This window comes from Sus scrofa, chromosome 18 (assembly GCF_000003025.6).
Source record: "Sus scrofa isolate TJ Tabasco breed Duroc chromosome 18, Sscrofa11.1, whole genome shotgun sequence".
Lineage (NCBI taxonomy): Eukaryota > Metazoa > Chordata > Mammalia > Artiodactyla > Suidae > Sus > Sus scrofa.
The window spans coordinates 29047742-29066881 of record NC_010460.4 but is presented as its reverse complement, the minus strand read 5'-3'; the positions used below and the strand labels follow the sequence as shown (position 1 = coordinate 29066881).

The window sequence follows — 19140 nt, the reverse complement described above, 5'->3', positions numbered from 1 at the left end:
ATGCCTCTGAGGTGACTTTTTTTTTTTTTTTTTTTTTTTTTTTTGCCAAACGGTAGATACCAAAAGGCCTGCTTGGGACTTATGCAAAATGACTTCTTTTATTCTTTTTTTTTTTTTTTTTTTTTTTGTATTCCTTTTCCTCCAGCAGTCTAGGGTGGGGTAGTAGCCATTAACCCACATGGAATATGGCAAAAGGGGATGATCATCTCCCATTCTTTACCTCATCAACTCCAAACTAACTCCCCATCCAGGGTCCATTTACCTGGAGTCACCATCTCAATAGGACATTTGCCCATTTTATTCAGGCAGGTGACTATGGCATACAGAATTTCCATAAACACACAAGGTGACTGGCAGGTGAAAGAGAATGGATGGCTTAACCGGTTTTGAGTTCCTAAACGCTTCCACTTCCCCAGCACACTCCCTCTGTAGCACTGAAAAGCAGATAACAGGAAAAGAAAACAGCCTCTGCTATGTCAGACAGGTTTGCTGTGAAGTGTATGTGCACTTTAAGACCGAAGTAATTTTCTTTCGTTCTTTTTTATCCTGTAGATCGCCAGTACCTACTGCAACATCTTTTCTCCCTACACAGCGACTCCAGCTTGGGAGGGCAGGGCCAGGGTTGTCACAGCTTCCCCTGTGGTGTCTGCCTGCCAAGCACAGCTCTGGAGTTAGCCCTGGGTGTGAGGTGAGAAAGAGATTGCATGGTCTGGTTTTTTTCATTCACTCGGGCAGGTGTCTCGCCCGCTGTTTGGGCATGCACACTCCCCTGCCGGATCGGCCCCAAGCAGGCTCGCCTGCTGCTGAAGGTGCAAGACTTAACCCTCCATCGCAGCACTGACATTGGGTTGGGAGCCTCCTTTAAAATTCTCCCCAGTTCTGTTTTTAACCAAGTACGCTCTTCTGTAACCTAGTTTTCTCTTTTTCCTACACTGTCAGTCCTACCCCCTCCCCTGACCTAAGCAGGTATCTCGTAGAAAACTTAGATTAGCTCTTTAGGCAGAGAGACTTGACAGCTGAATTTAATTCCTGCCGCAATTAGATGCAAGCACGCTTTCTGCTTCTGCTGGGGTTTTTGTTGGCCTCTGTCTGAGGGGTCACCCAGAGGTTCTGTGTAGTGGAGGTTTGGAGAGCTCATGCCTTTGGCTCGCTGTGGTTTCCTGGGCCCTTGATATGTAGATGCCTTTCTGGGTTAATACCTAAACAGTGGTCCCAACTAGATGGTGTTTGTCTTTCTGCTTTTCAGATTCTCTCCTGAGGCTGCATCTCGGCGGGGGCTGAGCACAGCAGAGATGAATGCAGTAGAGGCCATTCATAGAGCTGTGGAATTCAATCCGCATGTGCCAAAAGTGAGTCTGTGGGATCCCCATAGGAACTCATTATGATAACAGAGAAGGTGTTCAGTGACCACAATGTCATGTCTTGCATACACCCAGTTATAAAAAAAGAATTGCATCTGATGAATGTCGAGGCCCTAAAGATTCTATGCTTATTAGCCTCATTTTTAAGCAAAAGGTACATTCAAGAGGCTTTGGGGCCCATTTTTGGGCTTCAAATAGTAAGGGTAAATTGATAGACCTCACTTAGGCAGGCTGGGTTGGGAAGTCTGAAAGTGGCAAAATATGGAGATGCCAGGATTTTCACACCTATCACTATCTATGTGTTATAGTCTCACATAGATCCAACTTGAGAAATGGACCTGTTATTGTGAATAAAAGTGGTAAAAATACTAATATGTCATTCTGTGTCTCCATAAGTAAATGATAATCAGTATTGGCCAGCAAATAATGAGGAAAACCTCAAAGTATGAAGAAGTAGTTTTCTTTTGACTTGTGAGTGGAAATATTTATCTTACTCATTAAGCACATGACTTAACAGTTTATAAATATGCAGTGTTACCCATACTTTTTATGAGTTTGATTTTAATGGAGTGAAATCATGGCAGAGGATAGGTGTATAATCTTTTACTCAGAAGAGGAATGTGTATTCATGGCTTACCTGTATTTGAGTCCCTGCTACATGATAGATATATCATTGAGGGAAATTTTCAATTTCTTGATATTATAAAACACATTTTGACCTCTAGGAAAGTATTCCTACAATTTACATCAGGTCCTCAAAGGCAGTTTTCTTGGCAGAATGTCTAATGAAGACTCACTGGTGAAAAATGACAGGAGAAGACTGTTTTCTTGTTTTGTTCCAGCACTGTATCAAAACGGTGGTGTTGGGTGCGTGCACTTGTACGTGCGTGCGTGCTTATGTGCCTGCGTGCGTGTGTACAAGTTACCTACTTTGATTTATTTTGTTGATATCCAGAGTGACAGAGATAAGTAGTCTAATATCATTCCTGAAGTTTTACTCAGGTCATGGTCATCTTTTCACAAAACAGGAAATTGAAGAGTGGTACACAGTGCCACATTTGCAGAAGAATGTATTTATCCACTCTAGTTTCAGTGAATAGTGACCAACATAGTATTTGGAGACTTAGGTATTTTATATAAGGTGATATAAAATATATCTCTTTATTTAATATTTGTTCAGCTAAGTTAAAATACTTGTTTACATTTGATTAAAATTTAAAACTAATCATGAAAATATTGTCCTGAAATACAGTAAACTTAGGTCATCGATTAATGTTTATCAAATGCCATTCTCTAACCACAGACCTATTCTATGAACATAAATAAGGCTCTTTTAAAAGTGGTTTTGGGCAATAGAGTCCTAGATTTTGAGACGAAAACTTGGGTTCCAGTTCTGGCTCTGTCATGTACTAACTGTGGGAATCTTGGCCTTAGCCTCTCTGACTTTGTTTTCCCTCATCTTCCAAATGAAGATAAAAATGTAAGCCTCATCTATTTCCTGTGATAAAGATCAAGTGACATAATATATTCCAAGTTTTTTGAAAATACTCAAGCAATGTATGTTTATAAATTATTAAAATTATTGATATTTGGCTTGTTGGCAGCTCCTCCAGTGTGGGACCTTAGTCTTAACTTTTACAGTTATTCCAACCTGAGCCTTGTAATCCTGGGAAACAAGATAGTAAACTGGAGTAATATATTTTGGTTAGAAATTTTAATTGAAGCTGTCATTTAATTTTAGATAATGGTCTTAAGTGGTTCAGCCTCCAGAAGATTAGTAAAAGCCCTAAGGAATAGTTTAAAGCTGCCATGGAAGAATTTGACTCAGTCAACCAGTATTCTACCTACAAAATAGAAGTCTTCTAAAAAGAGAAATAGTATGAAAAAGTTGAGATAATTTTCTTTCATTCTACTTTCTAATTATTCAGTAGAGAAAATAGCGCATGTAAGTAAACTGATTCTCCACCACTTTGCTTTGTTGGTGATTATGCCGAGGGGGGCGCTTGTTTTCAGATCCTCATCTTCTCTTGACATTTCTGTGGGGAACAGGACCGGTGAGTCACTGCCCTCATATGTTCAAAATGAATCACAAACCTCTGGTGCACGTGCGTCATATGCAGGCTGCTATAAACATCTTTTATACACATTCTGCTGTTTATTGGACTGCTTATTAATACTTTAGTAGACATGTACATGCACACACACGTGCATACAGGCACACTTGCACATGCCTGTGCACGCCCACATGCTTGCATGTGTATATGTATTGGTGGCTTTTCAGGCAGAGAATAGCCTTAATTCTAGTGAGATATCAATGGCTAATATAAATATCTAGACTCTTGGTGGAAGAAGGGACCTTAAACATTGTATAAGGCATCCTCCCATTTTAAGCTGTCATCTCTCCTCTTAGTGATAGTGTGATAATTGTTCTGATTATTGTTTCTATCGGTGTTTACTGTGTGGCAGGCACAGTGCTAACTGAGCTACCTATGCATCGCCTTTACTTTTCATAACAACACTGTGAGGTCTCTCAACCGCATTATTATCCCTGCTACATAGATGAGGGCGCTGCGGGTTTGGAGAGCTTAAGCCATCTGCTCATGTCACACAGTAAGTAAATGACAGAGCTCGAACTAATTTGGTTACTCAGCTCTTAAGCATCTCCCTCCACTGCCCCCTAGATCCCACCAGGGGGCAGACCAGCCGAGGCTGGAGCCTTCAAATGATGGTGGACACATAGCTTCCCAAGGCCCTCCATTCTTTGTGGGCAATTCAGATTTCTTCAGGATATTATCATGTCTTAAACACTTCCATAGCTTTTTCTCTTTCACAGGATGTTGTCAGTGGCCTACCACAGGAATTTTCAGTATATACGTGCTATTTTACCCAATTATATTCTGTGTGAAAGGAGAAAAAATACCAAATATAATAATATGAACTGCCTTCCATAAATTTTCAGCCTAGTTCCAACTGGCATCCCAGTAAGCATAGTTTGTATTTCAACATCGAATGATAAATACTAGCTATTTCTCCTAGGAGGGTTATTCTTAGGAACTCTTCACCTGCAAACACGAGAAGCAGACAGTGTTGCTTCTAACCATACCACAGGGCTGAGAAATAAAAAACCGCAGTAAAAAGCCATGGATCTCTGCTCTGAAGGGGGGCCTCTAAACATGAGGATTTCTGAAACTTTAGATAGCACGAGGTTAGAAGGAGGAAGCAGCCCATAAGCTCATGTTGCAAATCGGCTTGTGTTACTCCCTCCTGAGGAAGCGCAGCTGTGTCGTCAGCCCTGCAGCCGCTGCCATCTCCTCGGACGGTTCTTCAGGACCTCTCATAATCTAACCCAAATGGTTTTCCATTTCCCCTCAGCTTCTTTTAACTTACTGTTCCAGAAACATTCTTCTCCTCTTTCCTCTTTGCTTCCTCTGAGGCAGTCCTGCTCATCCTTCACCACCATTCCAAGTCACCACCAGCAAGCTGTACCCTCCTCATCCCAGAATCAGTCTTCCCCCTTTGGTCTCTCACTGCTGTGCTTTGATTAGGTACTTACTGTTCACCTCCTTTTGAGGATGACTAGGGAGGTTAGGATCTTAATCATGCTGGGGATTTTCAAGGACTGGCTACACAGTTTAAAACAAAAAGGCGAATCTTTAAACCATTAGAGGAGTTTACTGTTTAAAGTGATTAAAACAGGAGTTTTGAATTGAAAGAGAGTTTCTCCATCTTTTAAAGAAAACGTCACGCATGCGATGGTGGACAAATGAAGGCCTAAGCTCAGCTTGGTTCTGTGTCTTCCTCTCTGTGTTACTGTCTTTTGCTGTATTTTATTTTAAACCAAAGCTGAATGGATTTTCAGCTTTAGTTTTTTTCTTCTTCTTTCCCTGCAAATGTGCTTGCCCACCTGCCCTGCTCCTGCTCAGCAACGACAAGGTTTGTCATAGAGAGACACATGTCTATCAGTGATTCATTTCTTAACAGATCTAAGTTAATGAGGGCTTGTGTACTCTTAGCATATGCTCCGCCTACATGGCAAGGCCTCCCCTGTGAAGAGACACATTTTTGGTTTGAAGGATATTGCATTAACTCCTTCACAATGTTAAAGATAAATTTCATTTTGACAGATTTTGAAAAAGGACTAAATTATTGGTTTGTTACAAGCAGTATTAGATATGTTTTCTTTCCTTTGTAGTGGTATCATAAAAGTAAGTTTTATATTAGAGAAAAGCATAAAGAAATCATTTATAATCCCTTTATTTCTAGTCATATGTCATGTCATTTTTTCTATACATTTTTAATTCTTTTTTTAATGATTTTTATTTTTTCCCTCATAGCTGGTTTACAGTGTTCTCTCAATTTTCTACTGTACAGCAAGATGACCCATTCACACATACATATATACATTCTTTTTCTCACATTATCATGCACCATCATAAGTGACTGGATATAGTTCCCAGTGCTAAACAGCAGGATCTCATTTCTTATCCATTCCAAGGACAATAGTTTGCATCTATTAACCCCAAATTCCCAGTCCATCCCACTCCCTCCCCCTCCCCCTTGACAACCACAAGTTTGTTCTCCAAGTCCATGATTTTCTTTTCTCTAGAAGGGTTCATTTGTGCCATATATTATGTTCCAGACATAAGTGATATCATATGGTGTTTGTCTTTCTCTTTCTGACTTACTTCACTTAGTATGAGAGTCTCTAGTTCCATCCATGTTGCTGCAAATGGCATTATTTTGTTCTTTTTTATGGCTGAGTAGTATTTCATTGTGTATATATACCATATCTTCTTAATCCATTCATTTGTTGATGGACATTTAGGTTGTTTCCATGTCTTGGCTATTGTGAATAGTGCTGCAGTGAACATGCAGGTGCATGTGTCTTTTTCAAGGAAAGTTTTGTCTGGATATATGCCCAAGAGTGGGATTGCTGGGTCACATTTTTAATTCTTAGGAATCATAATAACATAGCATATCCGTATTTTTAAAAATTAACACCAGGAAGTTCCCTAGTGGCACAGCAGGTTGAGGATCCATTGTTGTCACTGCTGTGGCTTGGGTCTCTTCTGCATGGGTTTGATCCCTGGCCTGGGAACTTCTGTGTTCCTCGGCATAGCCAAAAAGAAAAAATAAATAAATAAAAATTAACATGGACTCTTCACTTGGACTCTATGTTTGAAAACTGGGGATGTATTTATTCCTCCAGGTGAGGATCATCAGATTTTCAGAGTTCTTTGACCTTAAAAAAGGTATCTTCTAACTTAACATTAAAGTCCCAGTCTTTTAGCTATGTATCTTCAAATACCTTAAAGTGTTCTCTGGATGATTTACTTCCTTTTTTTTATAAAAAGCTCACAACATAAGATCTACTGTCTTAACCAGTTTTTAAATGCACAGCACAGTATTGCTAACTGTAAGCACGTTGTTGTACAGCACATCTCTAGTACCTTTCCATCTTGCATGACTGATACTTTATACCAGTTGAACAGCAGCTCCCCACGTCTCCCTCCTCTCAGGCCCTGGGAACCACCACTCTACATTCTGCTTCTATGAGTTTTACTACTTTAGCTTCCTCCTTTAGGTGGAATCACACAGTGTTTGTCCTTCTGTGACGGACTAATTTCGCTTAGCATAATGTCCTCCAAGTTTATTCATTTGTAGCACAAGGCAGGATTTCCTGCTTTTTTAAGGCTGAATAATATTCCAGTGTGTGTGTGTGTGTGTGTGTGTGTGTGTGTGTGTGTGTGTGCGCGCACACCACATTTTCTTTATTCATGCATTTATTAATGGAAATTTAGTTTGTTCCCACTTCTTGGCTATTATGAATAATGCCCCAGTGAATGTCAGAGAGCAGATGTCTCTTCAAGATTCTGTTTTTAGTTCCTTTAGATGAATCCCCAGAAATGTGATTGCTGGATCATATTTTTAATTTTTTGAGGGGTCTTAATACCGCTTTCTGTATTGGCTGCACCATTTTACATTCTCCCTAACAGTGCACAGGAATTCCAGTTCCAAATTCTCCACTTCCTTGCTCACACGCAACATTTTCTATTTTTTGATAGTGGCCATCCTAACATGTATGAGGTGATATCTCACTGTGGTTTTTATTTGCAGTTCCCTGATGATCTGTGATGTTAAGTACCTTTTTGTGTACTTGTTGATGATCATATATGTCTTTTTTGGAGAAATGACTGTGCAAGTCCTTTGCCCATTCTTAATTTAAGTATTTTTTAAAATGGAGCTGTACCAGTTCTTTATTTATTTGGATATTAAATCCTTTTCAGATATGGCTTACAAATATTTTCTCCCATTACATAGGTTGCCTTTTTACCTTGTAGTTTCCTTTGCTGTGCAAAAGCTTTTTATTTTGATGTAGTCCCACTTGTCTACTTTTGCTTTAATTGCTAGTGCTTTTGGTATCATATCCAAGCCATAACTGCCAAGACCAATGCTAGGAATTTTTTCCCTATGTTTTTTTCTAGGAGTTTTATAGTTTCAGGTTTTACATTTAAGTCTTTAAAGCATTTTGAGTTGAATTTTGTGTATGGTGTAAGATAAGGACGATTTTATTCTTTGGCATGTGGATATCCAGTTTTTTCCAATACCATTTGTTGAAAATGATTTGGTTCTTGTGTCCTCTGTTGTGGACATCAGGTTGTAGTCAATTCCAATAGTGAACCTCTTTGGGGATAAAGATTTTTTTTGTTGTTTAGATTTATTTTCTTAGGATAAATTTACAGAATAGGAGTTATTGGTAACATATAGAAACATGTGAGGGTTCTTGATATTTATTTACCAAAAAAAAAAAAAGTAGCTGTTTACAGTTCCATCAGCTGTGACTCCTTTTTTATTTCATCCCACCCAGCACTGACCAGTTTGTTTAAAACTAAAAAAAGAAAGAAAAAAAGGAGAACAAAACACATGATTTTATTAATTACAGATGGAATTCTGTCCTTTCAGTTTGCATCTCTTTGCTACTTCTAGTGACTTGTAACATCGTCAGCCATGTGCATTGAGTCTTTTCTGAATTGCCAGGCCCATTATATAGTGTTCATATTATTACTAAGAAAACATTAATTACAATGATGGAGCAAGGGGTGCCTACGTAAAGGTAGACAGACCCATCAGTTATCCTTGGAAGAGTTCAAAAGTGTTTGAAATAAGGGCTCTCACTTCCTGTCCATGGGACCAGAGTGAAGTATGGGAAGGAGGGGTTGATTAGCTCCCTGCTTATTTACTTTTTGGTAAAATAAGGAAAATAATAAAGGCTTCAAAAGGATGATGAAAAGTAAGTGGAGTCATGCTGTGTAACTCATTCAGTGCATTGTCCATGCACAATGCGTGTTGGTGCCTTCATCATCTCTCCCCTTGTACCTCCAGCTCTGCTTCTGCACTTGCAGGCTGGGTGGAAATAGAGGCTGCCTAGAAACATGCCTTCTTGGACCACCCTTCTCTGCAGAAGGACAATCAGAGTGTAACAGTGATACCACTGTGCCCCTGACCTGGAGGACCCACATATTCTCAGGCCTCCAGATTTGAGAGGAGGCTCTGGCATGTTCTCCCTATAACTGTTGTCTCCAGGGATTCCCAGTTTGTAACTGCTGGCCAAGTCCTCTGCTTGTGCTTGACTAAGAATCACCCACTTCTGACCTCTGCCTTGTATTCTTGTCTGGCACAGCCATTTCTGCTCCCTGTCACCACAAAAACAAAGAACCCAACAGCAATAACAAACTAATTAATAATGATTTATTATTTTTAAAAGCAGTAAACATTTTTTTCCACCTAATGCAATCTTATGTGAAACCTCGATGAACAAGGTAATTAAAAGTAGAACCACTCTGGTTGAAACTGGGCTGAGAAGACTGGTAGCTCTGAAACCCCAAGGCACCTCTGCATCCAGTTTAAAAAATAACAGATGTCTGGGAGCGGTCAGCCACCACTACAGGAAGACCCCAAGCTTTGAAGGTCCCATCCACAGGTTGTGCACCTGTTCTGAGACTCAACTGCTTAGGCTGCTTAGATGTCGTGGGTAGAGCTATTGGAAGAAAAATCAAGAAAAATCACAGGCACTGATGAGGAAAAGCTTTCCTCTTCCTCTGGCCTAAAATCTCAGTATTAGTGAACCTTGATCTCCTCTTACTGGGCCCACCCAGGGGCCTGCAGGAGGTGCACTGGGCAGTCCCTGAGGGCGCTGGGGGAAGAGGGCTCCCCATGTTCCTAAAGCTCATTTACTTGCAGAGCAGCCTGGGCTTGATGGAATACTGAGGTGAAGATCTAGTTTTTAAATTATGCAAGAGTGTGAAAGGGTAGTCATGAGAAAACAGAGAAAAGAATGAAGCCCATAATGACAGAAATGAATTCCTATTAAAATTTGCATTTTTTAATAAAAAGCTCATCTAATGTCAATCTAAAATTTCATGGAGATTTCAAGAGGCATCCTGGTAATTGTATATACTAATGGGTATCCATAGGACCTTGTTATAGGAGTGATGGAAATTCTGTTTCTTGCAAACACTAATGCAATCCTCCCTTTATATCTTGGTAAAGCTGATTGACAGAGTATAAAATTGCTTTTTAATCCAATTTAGGAAACAAAATGTGTAGTGGGTTTTAGCATTTAAAAATGCTTGAAGCGTGGAAGCAGAAACTCAAAATACCCTGGCAGATTGTCTATGATATTATATGTCAATGGTACATTTCAGAAATATTATTATTTCATTATATGTTTCTTTGAATTGAGTCGTATTTTGTCCCAAAGCTTTTTTGGTTTAGAGTAAGGAGAATGTATTGTGGAAATAGGACCCAGAGAAAAATGAGCAGAAACCAGTTTTTAGTCACATTTCTCCAGAATAGAAAGTTTCGAAGAGGTCTCTTTCTTTAACAAAAAGCACTGTAGCCGCTCCCACCAAGACCACCCCCAACTCCTCCGATTTCTCATGTCTCCTCAGCCTTTGGTCCTACTGACCACTTGTCCATCTCAAGGCTATCTGGGCTCCTTGCCACCCTCTCCCTGTTCCAGCCCTGCATCTCTGAGCACTCTTCTCCCATGGCACTCCCTCCCCTGCCCACCCCTCAGGTTGGTTCTCACTGCCCTCTCCTTCCTCATTGGAAGCCCCCGGAGACCTCCTATGGCCCAGATCCTTCCCCTCTGCCTTTCCCCGCGCACCCAGACCCGAGTCTCCAGCTGCTCTCCCAAGCCCCGACCTGCACACCTCCACTCCTCACTTCAGGCCACCACTCCGTGGATGCTGTTCATGCACTTCAGCTGCTTTTGTTACCTTCCCACTGCGAAGCCTCTTTTTTTCCTCTGCTGTCGTCATCTTGGCTAGTGATCTCACATTATTCTAGTCTCAAAACTAGAAATGTCACAATCATCTTTGATTCTTCTCTTGCCCTCAGATTCAGCCAATCACGGGGTCTTAGGGAAGCCCCCTCCTTAGTCTCATCACTCGGACATGGCAGGAGCTTTTAAAGACTTTTCTGACTTTAATCTCTTCCCTGTCCAGTTTCTTGCACATATGACTTGCCTATTTCTTTGCAAAACATAAACGGTACCAACTTTACAGTCGCCTACTGCAGCGGTTTTCAGACGGTCTCTCTGGGAGCCGTGGGGTTCAGTCTGCTCTTGGGTCCCTCCCCTAAAGTCCCCCACAGATTAGTTTTAACATCAGTTTCACATGTCCTGCTTTAAGTTTCCTTTTTCATCCTTCAAACAAATTTTTCTGTGTCTCAAAGTTTGAAAACCACCGAATAACTCAGGGCAAAGGTCACACTGTGGAGCATATCATGAGAGGCCTTTACAACCACTTTTCCTGCTTCATTCCCGTGAGAGAGTTCTGGTGCAGGGTCTGTCACCTGCAACTTGCACAACCCTGGACAAGCTACCTAACTTCCCAAAGCATCCATTTTCCCATCTGTAAAATAGGAGCAATAATAATAGCTCCCTCACAGAGTTGTTGTAAGGAACACCTGAGATGATAATGTTGGCACGTGTTAGGGCTTTGGCAGTGCTGGCATTTCCTATCGTGTTAGCATCCAAGCCCATTTTGCCCCTAATGGTGCCAGCCTTGCAGTAGCTTCTGCCTCCCCTCATCTTTACAGATAGACACTTGTTTATTTAATAAGACTGACTCTTATTTTTCTTTGCTTCCTTAGCACTAATTATATACTTCTTCCTGAGGCAGTCATCATGTTGCATTTTTTTTTAATTTTTTTTTTTTTTTTTTTTTTTTTTTTTTTTGCTTTTTAAGACTGCATCTGTAGCATTTGGAAGTTTCCAGGCTAGGGGTCAAATCAGAGCTGCAGCTGCCGCCTACCCCACAGCCACAGCAATGTGAAATACGAACTGCATCTATGACCCATACCACAGCTCACAGCAATGCTGTATCCTTAACCCACTGAGCGAGATTAGGGCTCAAACCCACATCCTCATGGATACTAGTCAGGTTTGTTACCCACTGAGCCACAACGGGAACTCCATAATGTTGAATTTTATCATTTCTTTGTACACACACACAGTCCTACAAAGGTTAGGGACCAGCAGGGTAGGGACCTGACCTGATCATGCGCTTGAGTTGACTTGCAGATGCTCCTATATCTGTGGCCTTGGAGGAGACTTCGGGTGCTTTCCTAGGCATGTCACTAGAGAACTCTGTGGGCACTGCTCTATCTGTGACACTACGGCACCCCCATACCTTTCCTTGGGATACACGCTGGACACCCCCATATCTTCTGAATGAGGCAAAGTAACTGATGAATAGATGAGTGAACCAGCAAGAAGCAGAAATCTTGCAAAGGGGACCCCTGAGCACTGGGCTAAATTTGGCATGTCACCTTTGCTTTGTGCTGGTTTTCGTATCGGTCAGTTGGTGACCTCTGGCAGCCAGTTCTCTTCAGCTGATCTGCTACTACCATATAACTCCTGAAGTTTCCCTAGAAAGAGACTCAACTGTGAGACACACACAAGAAACACAGTTTTCCTCCACAGTAATATGAATACCTCATTTTTGTTGTTGTTAGCAAAAATAGCTGCTATTTAGTGAACATTTATGTGCCAGGAACTTTGTGAATGTTTTACAAATATTATCCTATGTAATTCAAAAGTTAAAACAGCAAGGTGTGTATTTTTATTATTCTATTTTAAAGATGAGCAAGATGAGGTTGAAAGAAATTAAATCACTTGTCCAAGGTCTCATAGGTGAATAGTAGAGGCAGTGGTTCAGCAGGGCAGAGGGCAGATGAGGGGAGGGGGCAGGGGCTGGGGGGCTGTGGGCCAGCACAACATGGCCTGTGCCACAGAGTCTTCATTCCTTGTGGCATTTTTGTCCTATTCCAGCATGTGGCTTATCAAGTCCAGGGAGCAGACAGCATTGAAACTCAGAATATGTAGCATGTCTTCTAAGTAACTCTAGTTGTATTCTCTGAACTCCTTTTTTTTTTTTTTTTTTTTGTCTTTTTAGGGCCACACCGCAGCATATGGAGGTTCCAAGGCTAGGGGTCGAATTTGAGCTATAGCTGCCAGCCTACACCACAGCCACAGCAACGCCAGATCCAAGTTGTGTCTGCCACCTACATCACAGCTCACTGCAATGCCGGATCCTTAACCCACTGAGCGAGGCCAGAGCGAGGCCAGGGATTGAACCTGTGTCCTCATGGATACTAGTCAGATTCATTTCTGCTGAGCCACGATGTGAACTCCTCTCTGAACTCTTTACTGATGTTCTTAAAGCATTCTTTCTGGGTTCACAGCCTCTGTTTTTTTGTTGTTTTTTTTTTTTAAATGGCTGCACCCACATCATGGAAGTTCCCAGTCCAGGGATTGAATCTGAGCCAGAGCTGCAACCTATGCCACAGCCTTGGCAATGCCAGATCCTTTAACCCACTGTGCCAGGCAAGGGTTCAAACCTGCACCTCTGCCGTGGCCTGAGCTGCTGCAATCAGATTCTTAACCTACTGTACTACTGTGGGAACTCCTCACAGTCTCTTTTATTCCCAGTTGCGCCAAAGCACTGTAGACATAGAAAAACTGTTTTCTCTGCTTATCTTGTTTGTTTTTGTGGTTTGCTTTTTCTGTGGTTTGCTTTTTCTGTTACTAGAAAGTAATTTTATATTACATACACACACGTACATGCACATACATCTATATATATAGAGAGAAAAGAAATTAGAATACTTATTAGAGAAAACTTGGAAAGCACAGAAAAAGTACAAAAGAAATTAATCTCCATAAAACCAAATATTTTGCCACCATTAACATTCAGTCTGTGACCTCTAATACTTTTAATGCCTACAAGTACGTTTGTATTACCAAAGTCATAACCTGTATGATACACTTGTTTTTTTTCTTCACTTAGTAATATATCTTGAACATTTCCTCATGTTAATAAACATTCTTCCACTACCTGATTTTGGGAAGCAGTTAGGTAGCCATCATCTAAATGTACTGGAGTTTAATTCATCTATTCTTTCTCAATTTGTTTATTCCCATGTTTTTGCTAATGATTTTCATGTGACTTCTGCTTTCGTTGGTATTGAAAATCCAAAAAGGAAGCATGGATTTTTTTGGCATTAATATCTGTGTAAAGGAGAACTTTGGGACCATGCTCACTCTAATTATTATAGGATTTTAAAACCTTAACAGAGGCTACCTGAGCAGTTGCCTGGGGTGGCCTCCGACAGGGCACGTCTCTCCCTCAGCTTTCCTGCAGGTGAGCCAGCCTCTGCTCACAGACCTCCATAAGCAGGCACTCTTCTGCTTCTCTTTATATGTCCTAACGCGACATGTTCCTGTATTGGGCACAGGAACTAGCTTCTGACACAGATAGATTTTGAAAAGTTGTTTCCGAAACCTTTAGAAGCCAATGCTTCAAAATCAATGGGGTTTGAATATCTGGAAAGGAAGTTAGAGGCAGGATGGCAGGCAGGATAGCACAGAATGCTGGCTTAGCTAAGAGAAGCCAAGTAACCATTACAGACAGGCAGAGTGTGTTCTCTGATTTGCAAGCTACAGTTATTCTAATTGATTTCTGCATACTTGTGGATAGGGATCTGCCCTCTCCCATTTATTTTTCTCTTGACAAGTAAGATGTGAAATGTTGTTTCATGCCTTTCTAATTTAAATGTTGCACATGTTGGGAACCTATCTTGCCAGCCATTTCAAGCCTGGCCAAAAACATAACACATTGTTGTTATTAGCCTTCATTATCTGGATAGAGCCAACATTTTGTTTGGAACTATGCTGGGGTATAAATCTCCTTTATAGACATAGCCTGTCTCTGCCGTAAAGTCAGTGCAGTGAGAAGGCACTGAGTTTCCTGGGTGAGTTGCTCTGGTTGGCCTCCCGAAGCTGATGGGCCAGGGATGCTCATGTAGAGACATCTTGGGAAGAGCGATTCATGCTCTTGAGGAGCTTACGACTGAGCTGAGGGGAAAGACGGATGCCTAATCTAAGGCGCTGTGGGAAAAGTACACATGCCCAAAGATCAGAGAGAGCTTAGAGGAGAAACAGAGCATTACCTCACGGCCTCACACGGGTGGCTGTGGACGCTGTCCTTGAAGCCATATGCACCACACTCAGCCTGCAGGCTGTGTACACCATCTGTCTCACACACATGCGCACGGCTCTTTTCCAAATATTATGTAGATGCCCTGGTGGCCAACAATGCTTTTAAATGAATTCTTGTATTGTTACTATTTATTTTAACCTGTTGCCATATTGTGTATTTTTGATCAATAGTCTCTGCACTTATAATTTCTACCATGGTCATGTGTGAAATTTTTTCATGTTAAAAATTGTTTCCATAACTTGAAAATTAGAAACTTCTGTTATCTGCAGCAACGCTGTCCATTGAGACTTTCTGTGATTGTGGAAATGTCCCTGCATTGTCCAGTCTGGTAGCCATTAACTACATACAGCACTTGAGGACTTGAAATATGACTAGCGAGACTGAGGCACCGAGTTGTTAATTGTACTTGATGTCAGTGGATTAACATTTAAGTAGCCACACATTAAAGAGAGGCTGCCACATTAGAGAAGACAGATCTGTTAGGTCCCTTTGCAGATAGTTGTCTAAACATCCCCCTCCTTCCCACACCCCTACCCACACATGGGGGTGGCTACCAGGTCCCCTTCTTCTCAGGTGCCCCGTTCCTGAAGGTTTCTTAGCCCAAGAGGAGAGTTCTTTCTTAGACGCATAATGAAATGACTTTGAAAGCCTTTCCTAATCATAGGAATAAAAAGGAATGGTAATGAACACTTTTCTTTCAGCCACCATCTGATCCTCAGGACTTGAAGAGGTTTCTGTTTTCATATTTATTTTGTTTCAGGTTCACATAACATGATCCTGCTTTAGAAGGTAACTCTTTGGTAGGTTATAAATAATTATTAGAAACTCAGAAATCAAAATCTTATTCCAGGGCTCTCCTTAGGCAAGACATTTTCCCTTTCCTTTGTTTTCCTGATAATTTTTTTTTTTTTTTTTGGTCTTTTTGCCACTTCTAGGGCCCCTCCCACGGCATATGGAGATTCCCAGGCTAGGGGTCTAATCGGAGCTGTAGCTACCAGCCTACGCCAGAGCCACAGCAACGCGGGATCCGAGCCACGTCTGCAACCTACACCACAGCTCACAGCAATGCCGGATCCTTAACCCACTGAGCAAGGCCAGGGATTGAACCCACAACCTCATGATTCCTAGTCAGATTTGTTAACCACCGTGCCACAATGGGAACTCCTGTCCTGATGATTATTAAGAGAAACTAAATACTCTTCCTTTTCTAACTTACTTCGAACCAATTAATAAAGTTCATAGTACTTTAGAAATGATATATCTTATGACCGCTGGGGCCTTTGAAGTTCATCATGGGCAGTAGCAACATATGGTATAATGGCTTCTGTTAAGGTAGCATCACAAGGCAATAGCCAGATATCTCTCAACATAAAATTCACCTTTGTAGTTTGTTATGTTTGCTATTCATTATAAATATAATGCAAGTTGGACTACTATGCAGTTCAAAAAATCATTAGTTTTCCCGAAAGATGTTTTTCCTGCACTGTTTTAAAACAAGATAAAGACGGAAAGCAGTACATGTAAAATTCGAAAAGGCGCATAAACTCATGCTTGAGGGGCTCCCACCCAAATAACAAACACTTTCATGGACCAGGCTGGCGAGAGTCTTTCTGTGGGGGAGGGCCTTCCACCCCAGAGCTCCTCAGGTGTGCTGCTGCTTCCACAGTGCACTGCCCCCTAGGTGGGCTCTCTCATAGCCCCCTCTTGCTTTGAGGCTTGAAGCTTGGAGTTTTCTTTAAGTAGCAGATCCCGAGCAAGGAAGTTTCACTTACTGAAACCAAGAGTCCAATATGTGTCCACCTGGCTCCTGCTGGGCAGTGCCCCCTGACACTGAGTGTGCCAACGGGAGAGGAAGCTAAAAGGCCACTTCACCCAATGTGCCCAGAGAATAGGAAGCCATAGTGAAACATGATGGGAGTCTCATGACCTCCACTCTGTGTGTCAGGATTCTTCCACTCTTCACCCTCTTTCATAAATTTCCTCCAACAGATAAATCCAGACAGTTGTTTATGACATTAAAATCCTTGGACATCTCTCCTCCTAACACCGCCTTTCGCTGTGCTTGTGTCCTTTCGGTGAAGCACATCCCTCCATGGTCTGCTAATGGAGGTGATGAGGAGTGGAGCACCAGGGGACATGAGTCAGCAAAGTCAAGTGAACGTTTGCAGATATAAAATACCACCCTGAATATGCTTCCCTTTCTAGTCTATAGGAAACACGAAAGAACACAAATGGAAACTTAATCTTCTCAGAGCCCCCAGGAGGAATATCCACCCTTGCCCTGTGCTCCCGCCTCCTTTGTGCAAAATCGGGACAGAGAGGCATAAGCTGAGACCCCTGCGTGTTGTGGTTTGGGATCTGTACTGCTCCCCCGCCTTGGGTCTTCCCGATCTCCAGCCGCCCCTTCCTCCTCCAGCGTCTGAGCAGCCATGGGTTGACCCTTCTGCAGATCTAGGTCTTCTGGATGGATCTGTGCAGCTAGACTAATGGGCAGTGCTAGTCATTCTCAAGTCTCTCTAGTGCGGTTGGCTTAGTCACATGGCTTCTTAACCTTCATGTGTTTGTTTTATGTCTTTTCATTCTGGCTACAAAATTATGCCAAATTATTGTGTCTTCTAAATTTTCCTTTATGCTGTTTGAGTCTATATGTATTTCTTTGATTAGAATATCTTCGCCTGAAAGCCTCTGATCTTCACTGTAGGAAACGAGTACAAGGCTAATTATCTGTCAGCAGACTTTGGATTGCTGGATGTTTCAGTAATTGCCTTCAAATGTAGCAATGAATTTGCAGGTTTGATGAAATGCTTATGAGCAGCGGCTTTAGGGAAATCAAACCGCTCTGTTTTCAACATTGAATTCCAAATCACTCTATTAACACATCCGTCTCCTGTCTTTTTAATTTCAGTATTTACTAGAAATGAAAAGCTTGATCCTGCCCCCAGAACACATCCTGAAGAGAGGGGACAGTGAAGCAATCGCATATGCGTTCTTTCATCTGGCACACTGGAAGAGGGTAGAAGGGGCTTTGAATCTTCTGCACTGTACATGGGAAGGCAGTAAGTAACTTTCTTTGAAACATTTTGCTAAAGCATGAAAAGATGCTAAAGCTGTTTTACCCTGAGTGTTGGTGATGAATGATGAAGATTTGCATATCTATAGCTCTCCTTCTCTGTGATATCCCTTCACTGAGAGATGGTTAATGACTTAGGCTATCCAGGTCCCCAGTGGTGGTTGGTGTAACTGTGGTGAGGCCATCTCTGTAGCTCGGAAAGGCAAGTTCTTAGGCTAGATGGGATGAGTCTAGGTTGTTCTGGCAGAGATTTACTCTATACCCAGAAATCCCTCTTTGGAGACCTGGAGAGCCCCTTGGCATCATGGGAATCTTCGATATGGGGTTAGGCCTTAGATTGGGCTCTGATGACCACTCCTGGATGGGCTTTCTGGGAGGCTTGGCTAAAGAGCCACAGTTATCCTCCTAGAGAGCTGCATGGGCCAAACAGATGAATAGCAGTTATGCTTTAGAACAAAAGCAATGGCCACTGGACCCTGATATTTGGTGGCAAGTGTAGCATTGTGGATAAGGGGTAAACGCCTGTTAGACGGATGAGGGATAAGTTGAGCACATGCGAGGGACCATCATTCTGTGACAGGAGAAGAGACTGCAGTGGTGAGTGAGACTGCTCCATGCCCTGGAGAGGCAGCTCATCCAGCTGGGAGGAGTAACCAGCAGCAGTCGTTTTCAGAAGGGGGAGCCCTATGGGTTGGGGCATGGCTAACCTTACGGGTCATAGGAAATTTGAACCAGGCCTTGAAGCACTAGCACGGTATTAGAAGCAAAAACATTGTGTGGAGAAATGCCAAGTGATGGGGCTGTTTGGGAGAATGTGATTTAAGGAAAAAGGCTTAAGATTGTGATTATTGGACAACATGTATGTTGACACTCTGTTATTGTTAATTTAAGCAGAAACAGCATAATCTGCAGCTAGGGGTTCCCCCCCTTCATGGGGAAAATAAATAGTAGAGCCTTCTGATAATTGTTCCTTAGTTCACCCCTACTCTGATCAGCCTCACAAACGAATGTCTTTTTAATCCCTTTCACTGTTTATCTTTGCTCCTTCCATTTTCATTTTGCTAATCTGCTGCTCTTCCCTTTTCCTGCCCTTCTGTAACCCAGCAGGAATCCAAACTGGTACAGGAAGGGAGGAGGGACA

The 19140-nt window shown here is 41.9% G+C and overlaps 1 protein-coding gene across 16 annotated transcripts in view; it reads left to right on the top strand.

The window, feature by feature from the left end:
* Nucleotides 1-19140, top strand: part of ST7 (suppression of tumorigenicity 7) — a 257080-nt gene that overhangs the window by 218614 nt on the left and 19326 nt on the right. For 15 of the 16 annotated variants that reach the window (XM_021078412.1, XM_021078420.1, XM_021078408.1 and 12 more), the window contains 2 exon segments: nucleotides 1247-1349; nucleotides 17835-17985. In XM_021078412.1, the coding sequence (XP_020934071.1) occupies nucleotides 1247-1349; nucleotides 17835-17985 (254 nt within the window). 16 annotated transcript variants of the gene reach the window in all.